The 23,582-nt window shown below is 39.7% G+C and overlaps 1 protein-coding gene across 19 annotated transcripts in view; it reads left to right on the forward strand.

The window, feature by feature from the left end:
* Nucleotides 1-23,582, forward strand: part of BAZ2B (bromodomain adjacent to zinc finger domain 2B) — a 427,534-nt gene that overhangs the window by 317,458 nt on the left and 86,494 nt on the right. For 15 of the 19 annotated variants that reach the window (XM_082260072.1, XM_082260076.1, XM_082260068.1 and 12 more), the window contains 4 exons: nucleotides 960-1,121; nucleotides 2,225-2,409; nucleotides 5,712-5,900; nucleotides 11,053-11,436. In XM_082260072.1, the coding sequence (XP_082116198.1) occupies nucleotides 960-1,121; nucleotides 2,225-2,409; nucleotides 5,712-5,900; nucleotides 11,053-11,436 (920 nt within the window). The remainder of the gene's footprint in view (nucleotides 1-959; nucleotides 1,122-2,224; nucleotides 2,410-5,711; nucleotides 5,901-11,052; nucleotides 11,437-23,582) is intronic. The other 4 variants (XM_082260081.1, XM_082260082.1, XM_082260074.1 and 1 more) reach the window with 1 other exon arrangement.

The following is a 23,582-nucleotide window of genomic DNA, read 5'->3' on the forward strand; positions in this document are numbered from 1 at the left end:
TGAGATGCTTGAGGGGAACACTTATTGTGATATTTCTGCATTCTCTACATGAATAAGCAGCGGCGGTGACAATAAAGTCTCTTCTGAGAATTAAAAGATTATTGCTTTGTCTCACTGATGGACTTTAAGTACACTTCACATATAACCCTAATAACCAGCTCTGTTTTCCATGAGGAATGTTCTCCTGGTAGTTGCTGCCATTGCAAATATTAGGGATAGGTCAGAGAAATTATTCTACAACTGACAAAAAATCGCTAGTGGTAAAATCACCAAGGAGAGGCTTTCACCAATGTTATTGCTTCCTATCTGGCTCAGAACATTGCAAAAAATCTCACTTACTAGAAAGAGAGCAACATTTCACTGGGCTATTCCATAGCAATAGGTAAGTGATTTACCAGCATTCTTTCTCTGGTGATTTGTCGCCAGTGACAGGATTACTTGTATAACATTAGCCTTAAGACTTTGGTCAGGGAACATTAAGAAAAAAATATATGTGTGCTTTCTAAAGCCTTTCTAGGGCACCTAAGGAGGCCCAAGGTGGCCTCCTTAGGTGCCCTGCCCTTGTGGTGTCTCTAAACTCATACTCATAGCAATTGGGCACCTTTTGTAGTGAGATCAGAGAAAGATAAATTATTATGGAGCTGAAACCAGAGAAATATGATGTTATCACTGGTTTCCAGCAAATGTTTGGTGTCCATTTTTTCTGTTTTTATTGTTTTCAAGCATATGTTTTAAAGAAAAGAAATTAGCTAAGAAAAAAACTAGTACCATGATACAACATTGTATCCAAATGTGCCCTGTAATCAATCGTTCTTTGTAATGCGTACATTTTAGTAGTTTCCTTCTTTATTATTATCCTTCTTTATTAAAAATAGAGTAATATGACTGTGTTTAAATTAGGTATAGTTGAGATAAATCATATATATTTATAACTGAAAGGGTCATCTATTGTTTTTGAGGTACAGAATGGTGGCGAGCAACTGATCCACACACCCGCGCTGCTTTCTTTCCCCCATTACTTGGAATTCCTCCCCTCTTCACTCCCCCATCTCAGAACCATGACTCCTCCTCCTTTCATATCCGGAGTGCTGGGAAAAATGGTCGTGGAGGCTCAGAGAAAGGTACACTTATTATTTCATTGGTGAATGCATTCTGTGCCATTGTTTAGGCTTGATTAATAATTTGGGGGTTTTAATGAAATAAACATCCATTATAATTACAGTTATCACAGTGGTATCAGTCACTTTGTATGGTAATTATAGCTATTAGTTAAGCTAAACAAATGCAATTAGTGCTTGCCTTCAGTATGTTTCTTTTATTTGTGTCAGTGTTTGGTGTAAATTGTTCAGGATTGTCTTTTATTTAATTTGTTTTTCCACATATTGTCTTTCCTGAATATTCTTCTGTTCAGTTGCACATGTGTTTCTTTAGGTTGATATTATACATGACAGTTTATTGGTGATTTCATGCATAATCGACAAAGGTTCAAATTAGCCAACCTCAACCACAATTGTTAATGCTGATGACTGATAGAGATGGGAGATATGGGTTGGAATGATTTTTTAACTTAATTATTTTCGAACAGTGTTTTTATTACAGGAGAACATTTACAGTACAGGGCATTTACATTTTACAGTATGTTCAAAGTTTTAAACTATCGCTAGAAAATCTAATACAACTGCATAAAACTAAGAATATAATATATTATTGGTTATTTACTTAAAATTGTTTCAATGAAAATGTCTCCTTTTGTTCATTCATCCAGAAATCAGCATCAATATGGCCAACCACAGCTGGCCTTAAACTAGTAAAATTAAATTTTTGGTTTTTAGAATGTTCATTCGGTTTTGTAATTTATAATGTGGCGAATTCGACATTCATTTTTAACCATAGTGACCATAAAATTAATAGTAGCTAGAAAGAATTTTTTTTCAAAGAAGTTTCCACCAGTGTATGTAATATTTCTTTGGAAAAAATGTCCAAAATCGAATGTTAAAAAGAAACAAAATGAAAAAGTACTTTCGAATGTACTGGGAGTTTCTTTGTGAAGCTTTGTTTGAAAATCTACTAGTGTATGGTCAGCTTAAGACTGTCCATGTTGGCTGTATCATACAGCTATGTCTTTGAGCACCTGTAAAATGATGCACTCCTGTACCTTCCTCTTAAACCTCTAGGTTGCATTGGTCACTGTTATGATGCATATATTTTTTTATCCTGTGTAAAGGCATAAATGGATCCCTGAATGGAAGCATTCCCTCATTAGTCACCAGTAACTGCACACCTGTATTATCAACGACTATCACGAATAACACCGGGCAAGTAAAAAGTGCGGGCTCAGGAGCAGGGGGCCGGACATGTAATCAAGAGCAAAGCAAATCAGATGGCAGATGCGAAAAAATTAAAGATAAGGTGGGGAAGAATTATTGAATGGTCTATTTTTTGAGTATGTGTGAAATATTGGCATTCCTAAAATACACAAACCTTTTGATGATGACCAAGGTGCAGGACCTACCACGTTTTATTTTCTTCACAACATAACTAAGTTTAATTTACTTCACTCTTCTTTTGTTAATTCCACTTATAGACAGGCAAGTTTTGATTTATAACTGATCTGGAAGGTCAATAAAATATAGCTACAACTATGTAGTGTAAAGCGTGGAAAGTAGTTTGTATGGTTTGCCCCAGTTATCCAAAAGCTTCCATCCCTTTATATATAGGTGTAAAAGCAGGAAGGATTTATGGGACTTTAATTGAGGACAGTTGGACATAGAAAAACTCTTTATTTGATAAAATGGATATAGAATATAAAGCAACACTGTAGCATTAATGGATACAGGGATAAGACACACAGAAAATACAGCAATATATAAGACATCCAAAGTAAATGCAATTTTTTCCAAGACCAAAAATGGATCACTCAAGAAAACAATGGGTCAAATATGATACATGCTCTGTGTGCTCACAATATTTAAATAGATTACAGTTAGATGAAACATGAGTAATTGTAGGCTCGACGCGTTTCATGGACCTCCGTCCACTCATCAGGAGCTTGAAAGTTTATCTAAAGATGAGAATATAAATTATATTGATGTAATAATGTATGGGCTATAATGAAAAATATTCATGGATTGGACATTACCTTAAGTTGTGTCATGTATCCAAGAGCCATCCAGTCTAAAACGGGAAGATCAGAGCCGGTCATGGGGAATGCCTGACCCGGGGCTGAGGCATGGATCACAGCCGGCAACACAAGGGTGAACAAGGAGGAAAGGACCATGATGGATTATGAATAAACCAATAGGGAGGCTCCAAGGATATAAATCCAGGAAATTATGATAAAGGCACTTGGGGAGCATATACAGTCTGAAAAGATATTTATAAAATATTTTTTCCATCAATCTTAAAATGAATGTACTGAGAAGAAATAGTCTCAAAAATATCTATAAATAATAAAATGTGTAGAGTCAGACGAATGAGCCCAAAGAGAAGTGCCTATAAGTAATTATCATGGAGTCTACAATCCAAAAAACGGTAATAATTGCATATAGTCAGAACAATGACCCAGAGAGAAGTAGCTAATAATGAAACACCGAAAGTGATGTATAGAGGGAAAATAATTTAAGTGCATATTGGGAATGTCCGTGCAAGACATATCCGAAATGAAAAGGTGAAGTGCAATGAGACCCTCAGGGTGAATCGAAAGAGACAACAACCACCAGAAGAAAAAAGGGGAAAGAAGGTGAGGTATGAGATAGGGGAATGATATTATATTGAATGAGGCACAACTCCTATTTCCAGAGTGCCAAATAGTGCTAGGAGTAGAGAGAAAAGCAGTGCAGACTAGTGAGAGAAATTGCTACAATGAGAAAGACTATGTTAACAATATAGCATATAGTAGACAAAGAGAATATGAAGGAAAAAAGAGTGATCAGAAATACCAGAAATTGTAGAGTCCCGATAGAAATGATCAGCGGTCCATCCAAGATGTGTGCCCGAGGTGCCGGAGTGATATGTAGAGTAAAGCCCCGTACACACGTACCGATTGTCGGCCGTAAATATTCGGCCGACGACCGTTCGGCCGATTGTAGGCTTGTTAGTATGATGCTTCCGACAGCCGACAGCGCATTTTCGGCCGAACAGAATCGGGTGTGCAGACATTAAAATTTTTGTTGGCCGTCACCAGAATGGCCGATTGTTCGCCAGTCAGTACAGATTTCGGCCGACAGACAGCAGATTAGCAAGATTGGGCATGCTCAGAAAAGAAAAAAGACAAAGAAAGTTAACCATCACATGACATCACTTCTGCAGTCGGCTGTTGATGGCCGACAAAATTCGTGTGCAGTCTTTTGCAGTTTTCAGCAGACACGACAGCCCTGGACAAATGACGGCCGATCGTTCGGCCGACGATCAGTACGTGTGTACGGGGCTTAAGGGCTTTACTTAAATACTAATCTCGGCTTTCCTTAAATACTAATCTCAGCTACATTCTTTAAAAAAAATTCTAGAAAAAATACCTTTTTTTTCCAGGATAATTCCAGCCTTTGATATGATGAGTGGGTGCCATTCCCCATTTCCAGCATTGGCATTGGATAGTCCTTGGTGCTGGTTAGTACAGTGCTCACTTTAAGGCATGTATGCCTCGTGCTGTGCAGCACTCTTCTGGGAGCCCAAGCTGTGTGATAATGCACCCCAGGAGGTGCGTCCATGGGCTCATAGGAAGTCATTGATTGATGGAAGGTAAAAGCCAGAAGTGGATAGGGTTGAGTGTCAGGTATAATGTGTGTTTTGCAGTGAAATTTGCATTATTATCCTAATGGGCGTAAAGAACACAGGTTTTATTTATTACTTGAAACTGGAGTTTGGCTTTAAAGCTAAACTTCAGACATAAAAAATCACTGTTTATTATGCTGACTAGTTTAGCCATTCTGTAGTTTGTATTTAAAAAAAAAAAAAATGAAGACATTCATTTACTTACCAGACTCTGCTGTCATGTAACCATCCATGACACCTCTTCATTGACAGAGACCAATGATAGCTAGCTTCTCTACATTTAGGTCATCAAGTAGAGGACACAGTGAAGACCCTTTGATGAACTTGTTTGGCAGCTAGTGGGCACTATTAGAATTGTCCTCCTTCATGCTACAGACCTTAAGAAAGAAAAATAAAAAAGAGAAAAATATCAGATAAAAACTACAGATTTCCTAGATGCAGGTAGAGTGGAACATCATTTTTATGCCTGAAGGAAAAAATAAAACTAGCTGCAGCCGTAAGAAGGACACATTTAGAAGGTTGGAAAAGTATTAATTTTTTTCGGAGTTCAGATTACTTTTTTTAGGTGTGAGGTAAGATGCAATAGCGATTGTTGATGACAACAGAATGTAATGGAAATAATGAGCTGTCAATTCTCGACAAGTGTTATATATTTAAGCTTATATTGTGTTGTCAAAACTTGTAAAAAATAAAAATTGGGAAAAAAGCTGCAGGAGTGTGTAGGCTAGTCTGAATCAACATTCAGTCGGGATTTGCATTTGACGACTCCCCAGGTTTATGGAGGTCCCAGGGTGCATATGAAAGGTACATAAAGGCACATAGGGTGACTGCACTTCTTTCAGACTGTCAATTATCAAAATAAGGGAAATAGAACTGAGCTGCTTTAGTATCTATTAGCAAAATGAAACTCCAAGACATGACTCCTGTGCTTTTTTTTGTAGCAAAAACAAAGAAAAAAAGCAGTGGAAAGCTCCAGCTCCAGTGACTCCGGCTCCTCGTCCGATACATCTAGTGATGGAGTCAGCAGCAGCGATTCTGATGACTTGGAGGAAGAGGACCAAAGCATTGAAGAAAGTGATGACGATGACTCTGATTCAGAGAGTGAAGCACAAACTAAAAACAAGAGCAAGGTACATGCTGCAATTTAATAACAAGGTCACAGAGCACATCATTAAAATAGAAAAGGGAAACTCCCTGCCTTTGTTAGAGATGATACATTGTTATTTGCTGACTAGCTAAAAGGATTTGGCCTGATGGCTAATGTTTTCCATAGACAGCGTTGGAAATGGTGACCTCTGCAGGTGGCATTTTTTAATAAATTCTATGAAAAAATGTAATGATTTTGTTTAATGCATTACACTGCAGTAGCAGTCTGCTTTGAAAGATGAGCAGCAATTATTCAAATAACAAGTAAAACAAATTTGAAAATAGAGCTGCAGTCGGCTGAAAGAACATAGATACATAATTTTATCCTATAAAAAATAAATAAAACAAAAGACATTTTAGACAATTGTGCTTTTGCAGCCTTGTGGCGACAGCTTGGTGAAGGCTCTTGTCTGTTCCTGCACGACTGTGCCTTTATCAGCAAAGCCAGCTCCATAAAGAAATGGCTTAATAAGTTAGGTATATAGGAACTTGAGTAGCCTGACCGCAATGCTTTTGAACAGGGGTGAATTTCAACCCAGACTGTGAACGAGGTCTTCTCATACAACATTGGTACCTGATCCCACAAATGCTCTTTTGGCGAAATGGCATAACAAATTCCATCGACACAAAATCATGTGGAAAGCCTTTCCACAAGAAAGGAGTCTGTTATAGCCTCAGAAGGTAAGCCAACCTCATTACTGCCCATGGTTTTGGAATGGAATGTCAAATAAATGTATAGAGGTGTAATGGTCACATGGTCATGACATCAATGCCCCTCCTTTTCACATAGTCCAGTCAGAAAATGCCTTGTATTCATTGACAAAAAATACAAGGCATTTTATGAATAGTAGCAGTGTCTAACAAGTGAGTTACCGCCTGTGGTCAGTGTTCAAAGGGGAAGCTCCTTACAGAACACCAGCAGGACAAGGACGATCGCAGCCATCACTATAGTAGCACAGATTGCTACAGTGATTTCCAACTTCTCAAACAGTCCATCAGATATGAGATATGCATAATTGTACATTGTAAAGTCAATGATTACATGGAGCTCTCTGATGTTGGTGGGTGGCACACCATGAGAGAAAAAGGTAACAATATAGAAAGTAAAAATGGGTAGAAAAATATATAAAAGGATGAGGGGGGAGGGGGGGCCCACGAAAAGCGGCTGCCAGCTGGAGCAAGGAGAGGCTCTGAGGAGGATAAACACAAAGAAAGCAGCGCCAGCTTAGTGAAGCATAAGGTTTATTGATACAAAAAACACGTAGTGACTTACTCTTAGGTAAGTAAAGGCCGGTACGGCAGGTGAATGGCATCATCCATCTTCTTCTCCTGGATACCGTTGTGGAAAGGAGGGGTGCGGGTTGCCGGTAGTGCATGGAGGCTGTTGTCTGGCAGCCTGTCTGATGGTGCTGTGGTGGTGGAGGACTCTCAGTGTGGCTCCACTTCCTACTTCCTGTTAGCCCGACATCACTTCCGGTGAGGCGGAGGGAAAGATGGCCGTTGCTAGCTTTTGGAGCATCCGTGCTCCTTCATTAGGCGCTGGATGAAGCAACGCCCATCTTTCCCTCCGCCTCACCGGAAGTGGTGTCGGGCTGACAGGAAGTAGGAAGTGGAGCCACACTGAGAGTCCTCCACCACCACAGCACCATCAGACAGGCTGCCAGACAACAGCCTCCACGCACCACCGGCACACCGCACCCCTCCTTTCCACAACAGTATCCAGGAGAAGAAGATGGATGATCCTATTCACCTACCGTACCAGCCTTTACTTACCTAAGAGTAAGTCACTACGTGTTTTTTGTATCAATAAACCTTACGCTTCACTAAGCTGACGCTGCTTTCTTTCTGTTTATAATTGTACATTGTGCCAAGCTGGACCAATGTAAATGTGCAATCCAAATTATTTCTGGAGTTCAGATTTAAAAAATAAATATAAAAATAAATATAAAGAATTTACAAGACTAAAAAAAAAAGCCCAGCTCCAACCAAAATCCTGTCAGGAAAGACTGAGTAACAGAAAGTATTGGGAATCTCCCCAATGGGGACAGAGACAGCAACAAAATAACTTATTTTAGCAGAGTTGGGAAAGCCTAGAGATCCATATTAGATTGCTGTCTGTTTTCGTCTTGCCCCAGATCCAGTCTGTTAGTGTGGTAATGTGTGGTAGCGCTGGACCAATAAGAATCGGAATTATTTTATTTGATATATAAGGAGGTATTTCTTCTTACGAATATTAACCTGTTTGGAGGTATGATGTGTGGGGGCCTGGTTATGGTTCTAGGTTGCTGCCTTTCTTATCAGAGTAGATGATTAGTTTATCTGAAAATCTATTCTTATGTGTGTAGCTGGAGGCGCCCAATACAAATGCTCATTTCACTAGGTGAGTTGTCAAAATATTTATTGTTTAAGAACATCAGATATGGCCAATGCATTTTGGGGAAATGCCTCCTCCTCCTTCAGAACTTTGTACTTCTGGAAGGAGTTTACTAGAAAGGCTGTGTAACAGGCTAAAATGGGGCTGAAACGTCAGTGTATTGCTGTGGCAATGAGGATAGCCATCTCCAGTAAAAAGCCTGGGTTAAGGCTTAATTGGGGCCGAAATGTCAGTGTATCCAAAGATCAATGATGGAAGCTGACTTGGCTTAGTCAGCTACCCTTATTGCTACTGAGATACTTTGATGTTTTGGCCCCATTTTAACCTTTACCCAGGCTTTCTATCTACAAACCTTTTGTTCAAACCTTGAAGAAAGGGGAGACCTTTCCCTTTAAATATGCTGGCTATATCTGATATTCTAAATATATATATATATATATATATATATATATATATATTTTTTTTTTAAATCAATCGCCAAGGAAGATGACCATTTGTGATAGGAGCTTCTAATCACACACCCAAGTTCCAGTGACATCTGTTCTCATTATTATTTTTGCTGGTGTCACTAAGACAGGAAACATAAGGAAATCTCCTCAGTTCGCCAGCAGTAATAAAATCTGACATTTTTTTTTTTCTTTTGTAAAATTTGTCTATCCCCAACCACAAAAAAATAGTACTGTACCAGGCTCCCTTTGCTAAGAGTTCACATCATTTGTTTAGTTCTCGAATGATCCCACCTGAAAGGGCAGGCAGTGCAGAGAGCTTTAAGCACTGCCACTCGGAATAAGTGCTGAACCCTGCTATGATTTTTCCTTCTGACTCAGGTTTTGTTACAGCCTACATGGATATAATAATCAGTGGCAGAGATTTCCAATCACCCTTGAAATTGCCCAATTATTGCTAGCGATGTACTGCGACTGGACACATCACAAACCAAAACTGGATGGTATTTGGCCAGGCGTAATGCAGCATCTGCCAGGCAGTTTTCAGAGTGCAGCATCTGGCAACAGATTTACTTTATTTGGTGAGTCTGGCTGCATTAGCAAGCAAATCATACATTAGTAAATGGCCTGAACAATGTTCCCTACCTGACCCCAACAAGTACACTTTGGATGTTTACCTTCTGCAGCTCCACCTATTTGCCTTACATCTACAGTATCTCACAAAAGTGAGTACACCCCTCACATTTTTGTAAATATTTTATTATATCTTTTCATGTGACAACACTGAAGAAATGACACTTTGCTACAATGTAAAGTAGTGAGTGTACAGCTTGTATAACAGTGAATATTTGCTGTCCTCTCAAAATACCTCAACACACAAAGTGTCAATATTTTGTTTGGCCACCATTATTTTCCAGCACTGCCTTAACCCTCTTGGGCATGGAGTTCACCAGAGCTTCACAGGTTGCCGCTGGAGTCCTCTTCCATTCCTCCATGATGACATCACAGAGCTGGTGGATGTTAGAGACCTTGCGCTCCTCCACCTTCCGTTTGAAGATGCCCCACAGATGTTCAGTAGGGTTTAGGTCTGGAGACATGCTTGGCCAGTCCATTACCTTTACTTTCAGCTTCTTTAGCATGGCAGTGGTCGTCTTGGAGGTGTGTTTGGGGTCGTTATTATAGCAAGTGAAGCAAGTGTCATTTCTTCAGTGTTGCCACATAAAAATATATAATAAAATATTTACAAAAATGTGAGGGGTGTACTCACTTTTGTGAGATACTGTGTATATATATATATATTTTTACAGGTGTTAAACTTTATTTTATATGAAAGCTCGCCTTAAAGGAAATCTATCCATTGTGGTCAAAGCCACCCAAAACTGGCATAGAGGTTTTTTTTTAAAACTGTATTTTCATGGCACGTTGAAAATGTGCATGATCCTTTAGAGCCAGAATCTACTCTTCACTCTATCAGGGTGATGTATCTTAATCAGTATCATGGCAACATTAGTACCTAAGAGAAGCTTAGGTCTCTTCAGTGGGCAAGCACAGAATGTTCTTGTGATGTCAATGGTGGGTGGCTGCTGTCAACCAGGAATGGTTCTAAGATGGCAATGACATTGGCATGCAGGGAGGGTTGTGTGGCCTGCAGTGGTTGTTGTTGTATCCAAATTTATTTTGGGGAATGTACAGGTAAGATAGTATTTCTTATTCTTGTGTGTGATTTTGAATTCCTTTCAGATTCTGATGCTGAATTTAGTTTTGCTTTACCATATACAATTATCAGAATGTTTATTGTTACATTTTGGAGGTTTCGACTGTAAGCTCTTTCCACAGACATGCAATGGCAAGAGGAAGAAGTGTGTTAGTATCTGTATTCCTCTTGTCTTTGCCTGTCTCAGGAAAATGCTCACAACTGAGAAAAGTTGCAGTTATGAAGCAGGTGTCTACTTCATTGATCAACCCGCAGCAGGAGAAGAGGGGGCAGTTTGGACCTCATAGCTAGGGTTAGAAAGCATTTGGAAACAAGGGGCAAAACACTTTGTTTACTTTTTTTCCCATAGGGTACAGAACTGTAAAAAAAAATGATGATAGATATTTTATAAGGGCCTTTGTCGATGGGCTTTTGTTTGAATCAAATGGTTTTTGCATTCCCATGCAAGTCAATTGAAGGTCTAATACACCAATTGATTAATTCTAAATGAAGCTTTTCACACTGATGTCAAACTAATGCTATTGACACAATCCTAAACACAGGCCCTAATTTTAGTCACAGTCGGTTTAAAGATATATGACTTTGACTTTTTCTGTTTCCAGGTGCTAATCCATAACATTCAAGATCTGAAACCTGATGGAAGCCAAACAGAGAAGTTGCAGGAGAAGCGAGCACACCAGCAGTTACCTCTTCTTCCAGATCCCCAGGCCCGCTCTCCAATCCAGCCCCAGCAGAAGTACCCTCAGGTTTTATCCCAGCAACTTCCCTTCGTATTCCAAAACTCTCAGGCCAAGGAAGAGGCTGTGAACAAACACACAAGTGTGATACAATGTACTGGACTGGTCTCCGCCGTGAAGTCCACACCTTTACTCAGCAAGGAAGCCAGTTTAAAACTTGGAACCCTCCCTTCTGATGGACAGAAAACAGGGAACAAAAATACCTCCGAAGACCCCAGCCCACAGCCCAGTGACCTGAGGATTAAAAGGGTAAAACTTATGACTACTATTTTGTTTATAAGTTGGTTAAGCAAAGCATAGGTTCACTTTGGAATCTATATATTTTCAAAGGCCAGTTATTGATCAGGTGATATTCGGGGTGTTGAGCAGCAGCGTGAAAGTAGCAGTGTTATTAAAGGTATTAGCACAATGCAAAAATGTGAGTCACACTTCCTGGTTCCAATACACCTTATGTATTCTATATTCTTAGAAATCATTTTTGGTATTTAAAAATCTACTAGGAAATACTAGGAGAAGTGTAAATTGTCAAATCAAAACTGAAGATTGGGAGAGATCACCATGTGCTTATTAGTGATTTAAACGTATCTGTAAAACACTAAGGGGTCTATTTAAAAAAAAAAAAAAAGAAAAATCGCTGGACCAATGTCACAAGCATTCACTCAACTGTAACAAATTTTCTCCATATTTTACATAACATGAGAGTTTCTTAGCATTGGCAGCTCAATAAGGTGGGCACAATACAGATTTTTTTTTCCTGATTAGAATACTTTAGGAAAATACTGCATTATGACGACTAGATGGCGCTGATGATCGTAGAAAATAATCATAGTAGACAAAATACATGGACAATTTATCACATCTGGGCAAATGCTTGTGACATTTGACCAGTAATTTTTTATATACAGCATATCCTGATGGTTAAACCTTCAGACCACATTCTAGTATTCCCTAGGGTACAATTAGGTCTTTCACTGAGCATCAAATTAAGTCCAGGTTTCACATTAAATAGGTAATGTTTCCTATTTATTCTTTTATTTAATAGTACACCTACAACTCACTGATTACACCAATATACAATAAGCTGTAGATCAGAAATATTTTCAGAGGTTTTCCGAGACCTCCACATTTTTGTAACAGCTCTTCCAGTTTAAAAGCTTTTAAAAAGCCTGCTTTAAGATAAGTAGGCATTACTCTATAAAAATATGAAATTGGTATTGATTAAATAAACTCTCTTGCAAAGAATTTTCACAAACAATGAGCCATGCAACAACTTTGTTGCCCATCGCTTTCTCCTAGTCTCTAAAAATTCCAAAAGGAAGTTTTAATTGTTTGAAATGGAAATTTCTCTAAAATATATTGGAGGCTCAGGTTTATTTATAATACGGAACAAATTGGAATGATTTAATAATATATGATAGTTTTAAATCCACCCAAAGCATTGCATTGAATGTTATTTTTTTCAGTATCTCTTATTGAAGAGAATAAGCTGAGGATTATCGTGGGTTTAACCCTACATTCAGGATGATGTTTATTACCCAGAACAATCCTATTTCCTTTTATATAGCTTTTGTCTCCTTAGAGAGATGATGTTACATCTTATTTTCCTTGCTGTGGCAGAAATAGATTAAGTTACAGCCCATGATATGGAAGGAGGCATTGAGTTGAGTCTTTTCTTGTCTCAGTCCTACATATCCACTAACACCAAATTCAGGGGTGACATGATGTGAAAAAGCCAGGAAAAAGAAGTTCCAGTATATGTCCAGAGATATGTCACATCTATACAATATTCTGCACAGCTAATTAATAAAATTCAAACTTTTCAGTACAAGCGCCACATTATATACAGCTGCAAGAAAAGTATGTGAATCCTTTGGAATGATATGGATTTCTGCACAAATTGGTCATAAAATGTGATCTGATCATCATCTTATGCCCCGTACACACGTACCGATCGTCGGCCGAAAATATTCGGCCGACGACCGATCAGCCGATTGAATGCTTGTTAGTATGATGCTTCCGACAGCCGACGGGGCATTTTCGGGCCGAACAGAATCTGTCGTGCAGGCATTAAAATTTTTGTTGGCCAACACCAGAACGGCCGATTGTTCGCCAGTCAGTACAGATTTCGGCCGACAGACAGCAGATTTGCAAGACTGGGCATGCTCAGAAAAGAAAAAAGACAAGGAAAGTTAACCATCACATGACATCACTTCTGCAGTCGGCTGTTGTTGGCCGACGAAATTCGTGTGCAGTCTTTTGCGGTTTTCAACAGACACGACAGCCCTGGACAAAAGACGGCCGATCGTTCGGCCGACGATCGGTACGTGTGTACGGGGCATAAGTCACAACAATAGACAATCACAGTCTGCTTAAACTAATAATACACAAAGAATGACATGTTGCCATGTTTTTATTGAACACACCATGTAAACATTCACAGTGCAGGTGGAAAAAGTATGTGAACCCTTGGATTTAACCTCCCTGGCGGTATGATTCTTTTGGATTTTAGGTGCTGAAAGCGGTACCATTATTTTAGGTGCTGAAAGCATGTAATTCTTGTGAATGAGCAGCCCAAACCAACTGTATACATTTATTATACATATTATATATATATATATATATATATGTATGTATACATATATTATGTATACATATATTATATATATATACGTATATATATATATATATATATATATATATATAATGTATACAGTTGGTTTGGGCTGCTCATTCACAAGAATTACGTGTATATATATATATATATATATATATATATATACGTGTGTGTATATATATATATATATATATATATATATATATATATACATATATATGTATATATATATATAATATGTGTGTGTATATATATATATATATATATATATATATATATATATATATATATATATATATGTATATGTGTATATATATACGTATATATATATATATACTGTATATATATGTATATATATATATATATACTGTATATATATGTATATATATATATATACATATATTTACATAAAAAGTACAGTAAAACTGCAGGAAAGGGCACTGGGGGGTAATGTAATGTGATTTTATTTTATTTTGAACGATATCAGTGTGTTTGGTGCATTTTACATTCGAATTTGCCGCCGGTTCCACCCCCCGGCGGACGTCACGTCGCCGGAGACGGAAGCCGGGGCTCGCAGACGATCGGGAGAGAGCTCCGCCGCCGCACACCGCTCGCAGTCTTCGCTGGATCCCGGAGAAAAGGTAAGTAAAACCTCCTCCAGCATCCAGCGATCTTCCTAGCGCTACCCCGAGTGTGACTCGGGGTTACCGCTTTTGGCACTAAAATCTTACCCCGAGTCACACTCGGGAATACCGCTAGGAATGTTAATAACTGGTTGAACCTCCTTTGGCAGCAATAACTTCAACCAAACGTTTCCTGTAGTTGCAGATCAGACGTGCACAACAGTCAGGAGTAATTCTTGACCATTCCTCTTTACAGAACGGTTTCAGTTCAGCAATATTCTTGGGATGTCTGGTGTGAATCGCTTTCTTGAGGTCATGCCACAGCATCTCAATCGGGTTGAGGTCAGGACTCTGACTGGGCCACTTCAGAAGGCGTATTTTCTTATTTTTAAGCCATTCTGTTGTTGATTTACTTCTATGCTTTGGGTCATTGTCCTGCTGCAACATCCATCTTCTGTTGAGCTTCAGCTGGTAGACAGATGGCCTTAAGTTCTCCTGTAAAATGTCTTGATAAACTTGGGAATTCATTTTTCCTTTGATGATAGCAATCCATCCAGGCCCTGACGCAGCAAAGCAGCCCCAAACCATGATGCCCCCATCACCATACTTCACAGTTGGGATGAGGTTTTGATGTTGGTGTGCTGTGCTTCTTTTTTGCCAAACATAGTGTTCTGTGTTTCTTCCAAACAACTCAACTTTGGTTTCATCTGTTTACAGAATATTTTGCCAGTACTGCTGTGGAACATCCAAATGCTCTTGTGCAAACTGTAAACGTGCAGCAATGTTTTGTTTGAACAGCAGTGGCTTCCTCTGGTATCCTCCCATGAAATCCATTCTTGTTTAGTGTTTTATGTATTGTAGATTCGCTAACAGGGATGTTAGCATTTGCCAGTGACTTTTGTAAGTCTTTAGCTGACACTCTAGGATTCTTCTTCACCTCATTGAGCAGTCTGCGCTGTGCTCTTGCAGTCATCTTTACAGGGCGGCCACTCCAAGGGAGAGTAGCAGTGCTGAACTTTCTCCATTTATAGACAATTTGTCTTACCGTGGACTGATGAACAGCAAGGCTTTTGGAGATACTTTTATAACCCTTTCCAGCTTTATGCAAGTCACCAATTCTTAATTGTAGGTCTTCTGAGAGCTCTTTTGTGTGAGGCATCATTCACATCAGGCAATGCTTCTTGTGAAAAGCAAACCCAGAACTGGTGTGTGTTTTTTATAGGGCAGGGCAGCTGTAACCAACACTCCAATCTCATCTCATTGATTGGGCTCCAGTTGGCTGACATCTCACTCCAATTAGCTCTTGGAGATGTCATTAGTCTAGAGAGGTTCACATACTTTTTCCACCTGCACTGTGAATGTTTACATGGTGGGTTCAATAAAAACATAGCAACATTTCATTCTTTGTGTGTTATTAGTTTAAGCAGACTGTGATTGTCTATTGTTGTGACTTAGATGATGATCAGATCACATTTTATGACCAATTTGTGCAGAAATCCATATCATTCCAAAGGGTTCACATACTTTTTCTTGCAGCTGTATTCTACAAATATTGAAAAAAAAATCAGTTTTATAAATAAATAAATGACATTTAATTAATTGAATTGAATGAAATAAATAAAGTTCTACTTTTTTGTAAGCAGATATGATTCAGAACTTCAGCAAACAAAGTAAACAATTACAAATTGCCATGAACCAATATTAAAGTCGAAAGAAAATAAAAAATAAAATTCAGTGTGCACCTTTCTTATCAGAATCACACCTTACATCTTAGCCCCCCTTACATTAGAGATGCAGGAAAAGGTGACCAGTCGGGAGGCATTGACTGCAGCTCTGGATCCCTGGTCTTAACCGGCTGAAACAGGGTACACGGGCAATGGATTTATGTGATTATTAGAAAGACTTCATAACAGGGGCGGACTGACCATTTGAGCAGTCGGGCACTGCACGAGGGCCCAGGGCCAGTAGAGGGCCCCATGAGAGGCTCTGTCACTGCACTTTAACTCAGCAGTCCAGTTTCCTGTTAGTCCCGGTAGATCAATGACATGCGATCGGTCCCCCCCATCCACCCCATGCACACAGACTCCTTTTCCTGAGGAGAGGACAGGGCAGACACAGTGGACAGCATTCAGAGCGGAGAGCACAGCCAGAGAACAGGGAACACCCCTGGCCTGCAGGATAGCTACTATGCATGGCAATCTCCGCACCTCTTCTGCAGCCCTGTTCTCCCATACATTCTGTTTGTGGCCCCAGCTCGCAGAATCTGGAGATGATCTTGTGTGTGGATGGATCTTGCCTTCTGGGTTCAAATCACATGGGTAAAATAATATTCCCAGACTCCCCCACAGTGCACACATTGCTATGAAAGGGGCTGGGAGGCAGCAGATTTAAATATAGAGCATACAACAGCTCTAGATCCTGGCTGCCTGAGCCTAGGGGAGAGCAGTCTCATCACCTCTTGCTCTCATCCCTCTGTCTCGCTCTCATCCCCATCTCTTACCCCCTGTCTCGCTCCATCCTCTCTCTTTCATCCACACTCTCTCACCCCCTCTCTCTTGCCCCCACCCCCTTTTTTCTCACCCCACCCTCTCTCTTTCTTACCCCTTCCCCCTTTCTAACATCCCTCTCTCCCCCATCCTCCATCTCTCTCCTACTTTCCCATCTCCCCCATCTCTTTCTCCCTCCTTTTCCTGCTCTTCCCTCTCCCCCTCCCCACTTCTGTAGGAGTTTCTGTAATATTTCAGCTTCTCGGTAAAAAATATGCTCTGTCAGTAGATTTCCATGTTTTCTCAGTCTAAAAAAAAAAAAGTAAGGTGGTGATAGGAGCCGAACAGTTGCACAAGTCAAGTAACCCCTCAGTCATGTAACCAGCAGGCACTACCTTCAGCCTCCGAAAACCACACCCCATACTTGCTACGGTGTGCGCCGCACATATTTCTCTGGCATTCGGGCCAAAATTTGGATCTTACACATAGGCCCAATGCTTTTATAAAACACCCTGGTTGTGTATGAAGATGGCTCCTGCAGGGCAACCATCTTTAAATATGGAAGTACTTCTACAGAAAGAATCCTGGGACTTCCTTACAGGCTATGCAGCAATAGATTGAATTGCCCCCTCTATGCAGCTTAACTGCAATAACTAAATGATCAGGCTCACAAAGGTTCCGGAGGCAAGGTTGGGAAGCCGTCAGGCACCTGACAGGTTCTCAGATGGCTGCCACCTTTGAATCTGTCAGGTGTTTGGTGACTTTCCAGTAATACCAATAGGAATCTCTGTGAGCCTAAGCTCTTCTTCAAGAATTGGCGCTCTTTTGTGCAGCTGAGCTGCACAATATGTGGAGGATGGCTGCCACAATCGCATGCAATGTGAGCAGTGCAATATGTAGGTGGGGCTTTGTGTGGGTGTGGCTTGAGTGTGGGAGGGGACACAGGGGGCCCAATGATCTCCTATTGCCTGGGGGCCACATGAGCTGTCAGTCCGCCCCTGTTTCAGAAGATTATATTTTGTTAACAACCAGTGAATGGGTGAGGGTTAGGAAGGGATAGGAAAAGGGAGTTTGATGCCTGAAGGGCTTAGAAAAAAAAAAAGAAAACAATTAAATGTGTTTTAAAATATTGTTTTACTGCATTTATTTATATTTTCCAAAATCCACTGCACAGCAGGCATGACTACATTTCACGGTGCTGTCAATCTAACATGTTTTCAGGCACTGGGAGCTGGAAAGGGAATTGTCTGGGCAGCTTACAGGAAGGAGGAGCTCACAGGTAGGACTCAGCAGGGTGATGAGGTCCATTACAAGCAGGGAGCATGCAGGAGAAAGCGAAAGTTGCAACGTTACAGTACTGAGCAGTCCAATCACTGTTTGTTTAGTGGCAGTAGTCACCATATTAGAAATATTAGAAATAGAGAGTCATTTTCCAGAATAGAGATACAGCAATAAAGAAAAAAAATTGACAGAGGTTCTAACACTCATGTGCTCCAAAGGTTAAAAGATTCTTTGGGTATAGATACACAAAAAATACACTTTAAATCTCTGTGATGGTGTCTTAAAACAATCCAGCTGCATTCCCCCATTTTCTTACCATTGGCCATGGCCAGGCCTCGATTTCCCTCTCAGCTTCCTGCTGCTAGGTTTTTGCTGCAAACTCCTAAACAGCCTTTGACTTAAAAAGGACAAACTCTAAATTTAAACTATAGGTTGATCAAGCATGAAAGGCATCTGATAATACCCCAAAATACATATGTAAAAGAAGCCATGTCACTGCAAGACATTGGAAATTGTGTGTGCTACCTTTACACAGCCTCTGAGATCCCCGCTGTGCCCTTCAATAGCCTCACATCAGGAAACCTGGTGCCCGCAGAAGAAAAAATTGCTTTGGCACACAGGGCTTTTTAAACCACTCCACGGCTAAATCATTTGCATGTATTTGTGAATATGCCCAGCAATTCGTTCATAAGACACCGCAGGTATTTGAAAGTGACCCTAAAAGTAAACAAGACAAGGAAGCTTTTTGTAGAATGAACCATTTTTCAACAAAAAAAGAAATTAGAGATGATGCTTTTAGAGTACCAAATTCAGGAATTATTATTCATGTATATAGGAACAACAAATTCTGCAGTTCCTTTTATAGTGGGCATCAGTTGTTCACCTGGTCTTTTCATTTCAAAGCTGAATTCCAGGCAACCTTAATACTCAAATGCAATTTATACATAGAAAGTAAGGATACTCTGGATAAACTGACCTCTGTCAGTTTTTTTGTTGCCATCTGTGTCCCATAGGGGAGATTTCCCTTCATTTCCTGTCCCATAACCAAAAAAGGAAGTGAGAAAAAATCCCTCGAAAGTGAGGGAATCCTGGGGTGTCACCAGGGTCACCAGAACTAGTGTCCCCATAGAAAGATCCCCCTCTATTACTGTTCTGGTGTCACCCCAAATTTTCTTACTTTTACCTTTGATGATAATAGTAAACAGGACATATACAGACGACAAATCTCCCTAACAGGACACAGACACCACTAAAAACTAACAGAATTTCAAATCCCTCTCCATTCTATCCGAAACTAGAAAAAAATTAAAATAAATAAAGTTTTGCCTTTAGGCCCCTTTCACACATACGGTCCGTTCAGTTCATCAGTTTAGTCACGTCAAAATGTATCAGTTTTCCATCCGTTTTTCATCCATTTTTCATCAGTTTTTCATCCGTTTTTCGTCAGTTGTTATCCGTTTTTCATCCGTTTTTCGTCAGTTGTTATCCGTTTTTCATCCGTTTTTCGTCAGTTGTTATCCGTTTTTCATCCGTTGTCGTCCGTTTTTCATCCGTTGTCATCCGTTTTTCGTCCGATCCGTTTTTTTGACGGATGAAAAATAGGGCATTCATCCGTTCAAAAAAACGGACATTGACGGAAGCGGATGAAAACGGATGTTAACTGATGATCATCCGTTGTCATCCGTTTTTACATAGAAATACATTGATGTCCGTTTTTCATCCGTCAACGGATGGATGAAAAACGGACAAACGGACAGCATGTGTGAAAGGGGCCTTAGTTACTTTTTAATGCTGTGCCGGTAGCCAAAACACCTACATGCAGCTGCTACATATAAATTATCAACATAACATGCTGACATCCAGCAATAAATTTAGGATTTATGAATGGGTTTGCAAAGGCAGTTTTAAGACTACTGGATGATCTGCTGAGAAAAATTGGGTACTCATTCGGTACTAATTAAATATTTCTGTTCAATAGTCTTTATGAAGGGTTAGTGATGGTAGATAATTGCAATTGCAAGTTATTATGTGCTTTTGCAGTGAGTTACCATGGTACAATGTTTAGTTAGAGAATAAACAGTATGCCAAGATGCTACTAATTCAATATGTAGTATACAGTACTTTCAAAGGAACCTGCAGTGCTTTTAAGGAAAGTCATTGTTTCAACACCATTATTTTATGAAAATTATCATTTTCAGTATGCAAATGCATTTTTATTTTATTTTTGTCCAATCTGACTAGAAAAAAGGACAGGAAGGGGGCAAACTAGAACTCTGCTAGGGGTGCTTGCTCTTTTACGGCCAGTTCACACCATATGCAGTCCAGTGCGTTTCTTTTCTGTATCAAAAACACATGGATAGTAGGTTATATAGTTTTCAATGGCATAACTCGCACCAGTGCGTTCCAAAAAATAGGGGGGGGGGGGATGCACTGGACTGCATCAAAAATGCATGAATAAAGCATCAAAAAGGCCCATGCAGAAAAGCATCCAAAATGCATCCAGACTGTGTTTCTATGGTGGGAACTGGCCCTTATACTTTTTGTAGTTGAAACTCTGTCTTACAGAAAGGGAAGAGGCGGGGATAAATTATTCTTCTGGCTCGTTTAGCTGTGTGTGTAATCCGAGCTGAAACTTTTTTTTCTCCCAACAAATTGGTGAAAAGCCTAGTATATATTTAAATGATATAAAAAAAAAAAAAAACATATTGTTAAAATTCTGTTTAGTCTTGAACATAGTATTTAAGGTAAGAAAATACACTGTATTAGCAGAAGTGTTTGGACGCCCGCCTTTACAAGCACATGAACTTTAATGGCATCCCAGTCTTAGTCCGTAGGGTTCAATGTTGAGTTGGCCCACTCTATGCAGCTATAACAGCATCTCTGGAAAGGCCGTCCACAAGGTTTAGGAGTGTCTATGGGAATGTTTGATCATTCTTCCAGAAGTGCATTTGTAAGGTCAAGCACTGATGATGGAGAGAAGGATTGGCTCGCAGTCTGTGCTCAAATTCATCCCAAAGGTGTTCTATCGGGTTGAGGTCAGGACTCTGTGCAGGCCAGTCATGTTCCTCCACCCCAAACTTGCTCTTCCATGTCTTTATGGACCTTGCTTTGTGCACTGGTGCGCACTCATGTTGGAACAGGAAGAGGCCATCCCCAAACTGTTCCCACAAAGTTGGGAGCATGAAATTGTCCATATCCTCTTGGTATGCTGACACCTCAAGAGTTCCCTTTACTGGAGCTAGGGGGCCAAGCCCAACCCTTGAAAATTAACCCCACACCATAATCCCCCTCAACCAAATGATCTGGACCAGTGCACAAAGAAAGGTCCATAAAGACATGGATGGGCGAATTTGGGGTGGAGGAACTTGAATGGCTTGCACAGAGACCCGAAGCTGTTATAGCTGCAAAGGGTGGGCCAACTCAAAATTGAACCCTACAGACTAAGATTGGGATGCCATTAAAGTTCATGTGCGTGTAAAGGCAGGCATCCCAATACTTTTTCTAATATAGTGTATATACAAAAACACTATACATTGCTGTCATCATTGTCTTTTTATGTAGTGTGAGAATAGCGTTGGGTGAATCAGAATTACATTTTTGATGAGAATGGAATGACTTTATGGAATTTTCTTCATTAAGCAAGACCCATACTTAAAAATTACATAAATGTTCCCCACAACCCCCAGCTAGGTTGTCCTTGTATGTGTTAAGCAGTTACTATAATTCTAAAACTGTGGTGTATTTTTACGTGCTAGCTATTCCTTTTTCACTCTCTCGAAGTTAACTCTCCAGAGTTGATAGATATTTTTAGCTCCTCCCCTATTCACTAATACTCCACCCATATCCAGTCACTGTGCATGCTTTACAGCCATGTGTCTGCTGGATCCCATAACTGTTGACCATTGTGATCAGTGGTAGATGGAGCTTGTAGCAGTAAACTTCCCCCCCCCCCCCCAGTAATTGAAAAGCCCTATAGGTACCAGTAGGGGATCACCCTTATTACAAGTGCAGGTGAAAGTGTCTGAGATCTTGGTAATGGAGTCCTTGAGAGATAAACATGATTGCATCTGTCAAAAACTGAACTATCAATTTTGAGTAGACTATTTAATATTTTACAGCAGTTTCAGGGTCCTTTTACCATTAATTCTTTGTGAGCCTCACTTTAGTTGCTTAGAAATCAATACACATTCCTCTGCTCTGTTGAGATTGTCGAAGAAAAATGACAGACATTTTTCCCAAGAATTGCAGGAATGTTTCAAAGGTTCAACTCAGAGTTCATCCTGTCTGTAAACTGACTGGATTTCAGGAAAGACATGAGTACATTATATAAAAATAATTGCACTGAGGAACCTTGGTGTGTTTTTGGAAAATAGGTTTGTCATGTCCATAATATGTTAAAATAACCAATTATTGAGCAAATATGCATCGAAACCCCTCATGGACTTCAAGACAAACCGATAGAGTAAAAAAATTATTTTTTATTGAAAAATAATCTTAGAAAAAGTAAAAAAGTTTTTTTTGTATAAAAACATTACAGTAACATTAATCCCATATAACAATAAGGACAGATGCTTGTTACAAAAAAGTAGTTTGAAGAACATACAACCATCTGATTATGCAGTTACGTCTTATACCATAAATGTGTGGAAAACACCTGACATGTTTCGGACTGTTTATGTGAATCCTTCTTCAAAGGTGACACACCTAGTAACAGTATCTTCTAGAATATAAATAAAATCTGTAAGTCTCCATTCACACTAATACGACTTGTCAGGCGACTTGTCAGCCTGAAAAGTCGCTGTCCGTTGTGTGGTACTGGAACCGTTCTAATAGGAGCGACACAAGTTGCTCTGACTTAGAAAAAGGTTCCTGTACTACTCCGGGGCGACCTCGGAGCGACTTGCATAGACATTAATTCTGTGAAGTCTGTGCAAGTCGTGCCGAAGTCGCGCTGCACGCGACTTCACAGGTCGCCCCCGAAGTCGTGCCGCTTCAGTGTGAATGCGGTGTTAGTGACAAGGTTAAAAAACAATACTATAATATAGCACATAAGGTAGCATTAAAACATGTATCAATATATATATATATATATATATATATATATATATATATTTTGAATCATACTTTGCTGGGGTTTGTTCGTCTTCCTCTGGATCAACTGCGGGTATAGGATTGTGTATATGGCATTGTATGGTTGGAGTTTCTTTACTGTTTTTTGTTTTTTATCGGTTGAGCCAGATGGACTTGTGTCTTTTTTCAACTTGACTAACCATGTAACTAAGTACATTATATGATTGCCCTTTTGCTTGCAGCCAGAACAGCTGAGACATACCACATTAATGGTCTTGTATTGCCACAACGGGGCAATGATTGCTGAAACCGAACAAAAAT

Source organism: Pelophylax lessonae, assembly GCF_965119305.1.
Source record: "Pelophylax lessonae genome assembly, chromosome: 6".
Classification (NCBI taxonomy): domain Eukaryota; kingdom Metazoa; phylum Chordata; class Amphibia; order Anura; family Ranidae; genus Pelophylax; species Pelophylax lessonae.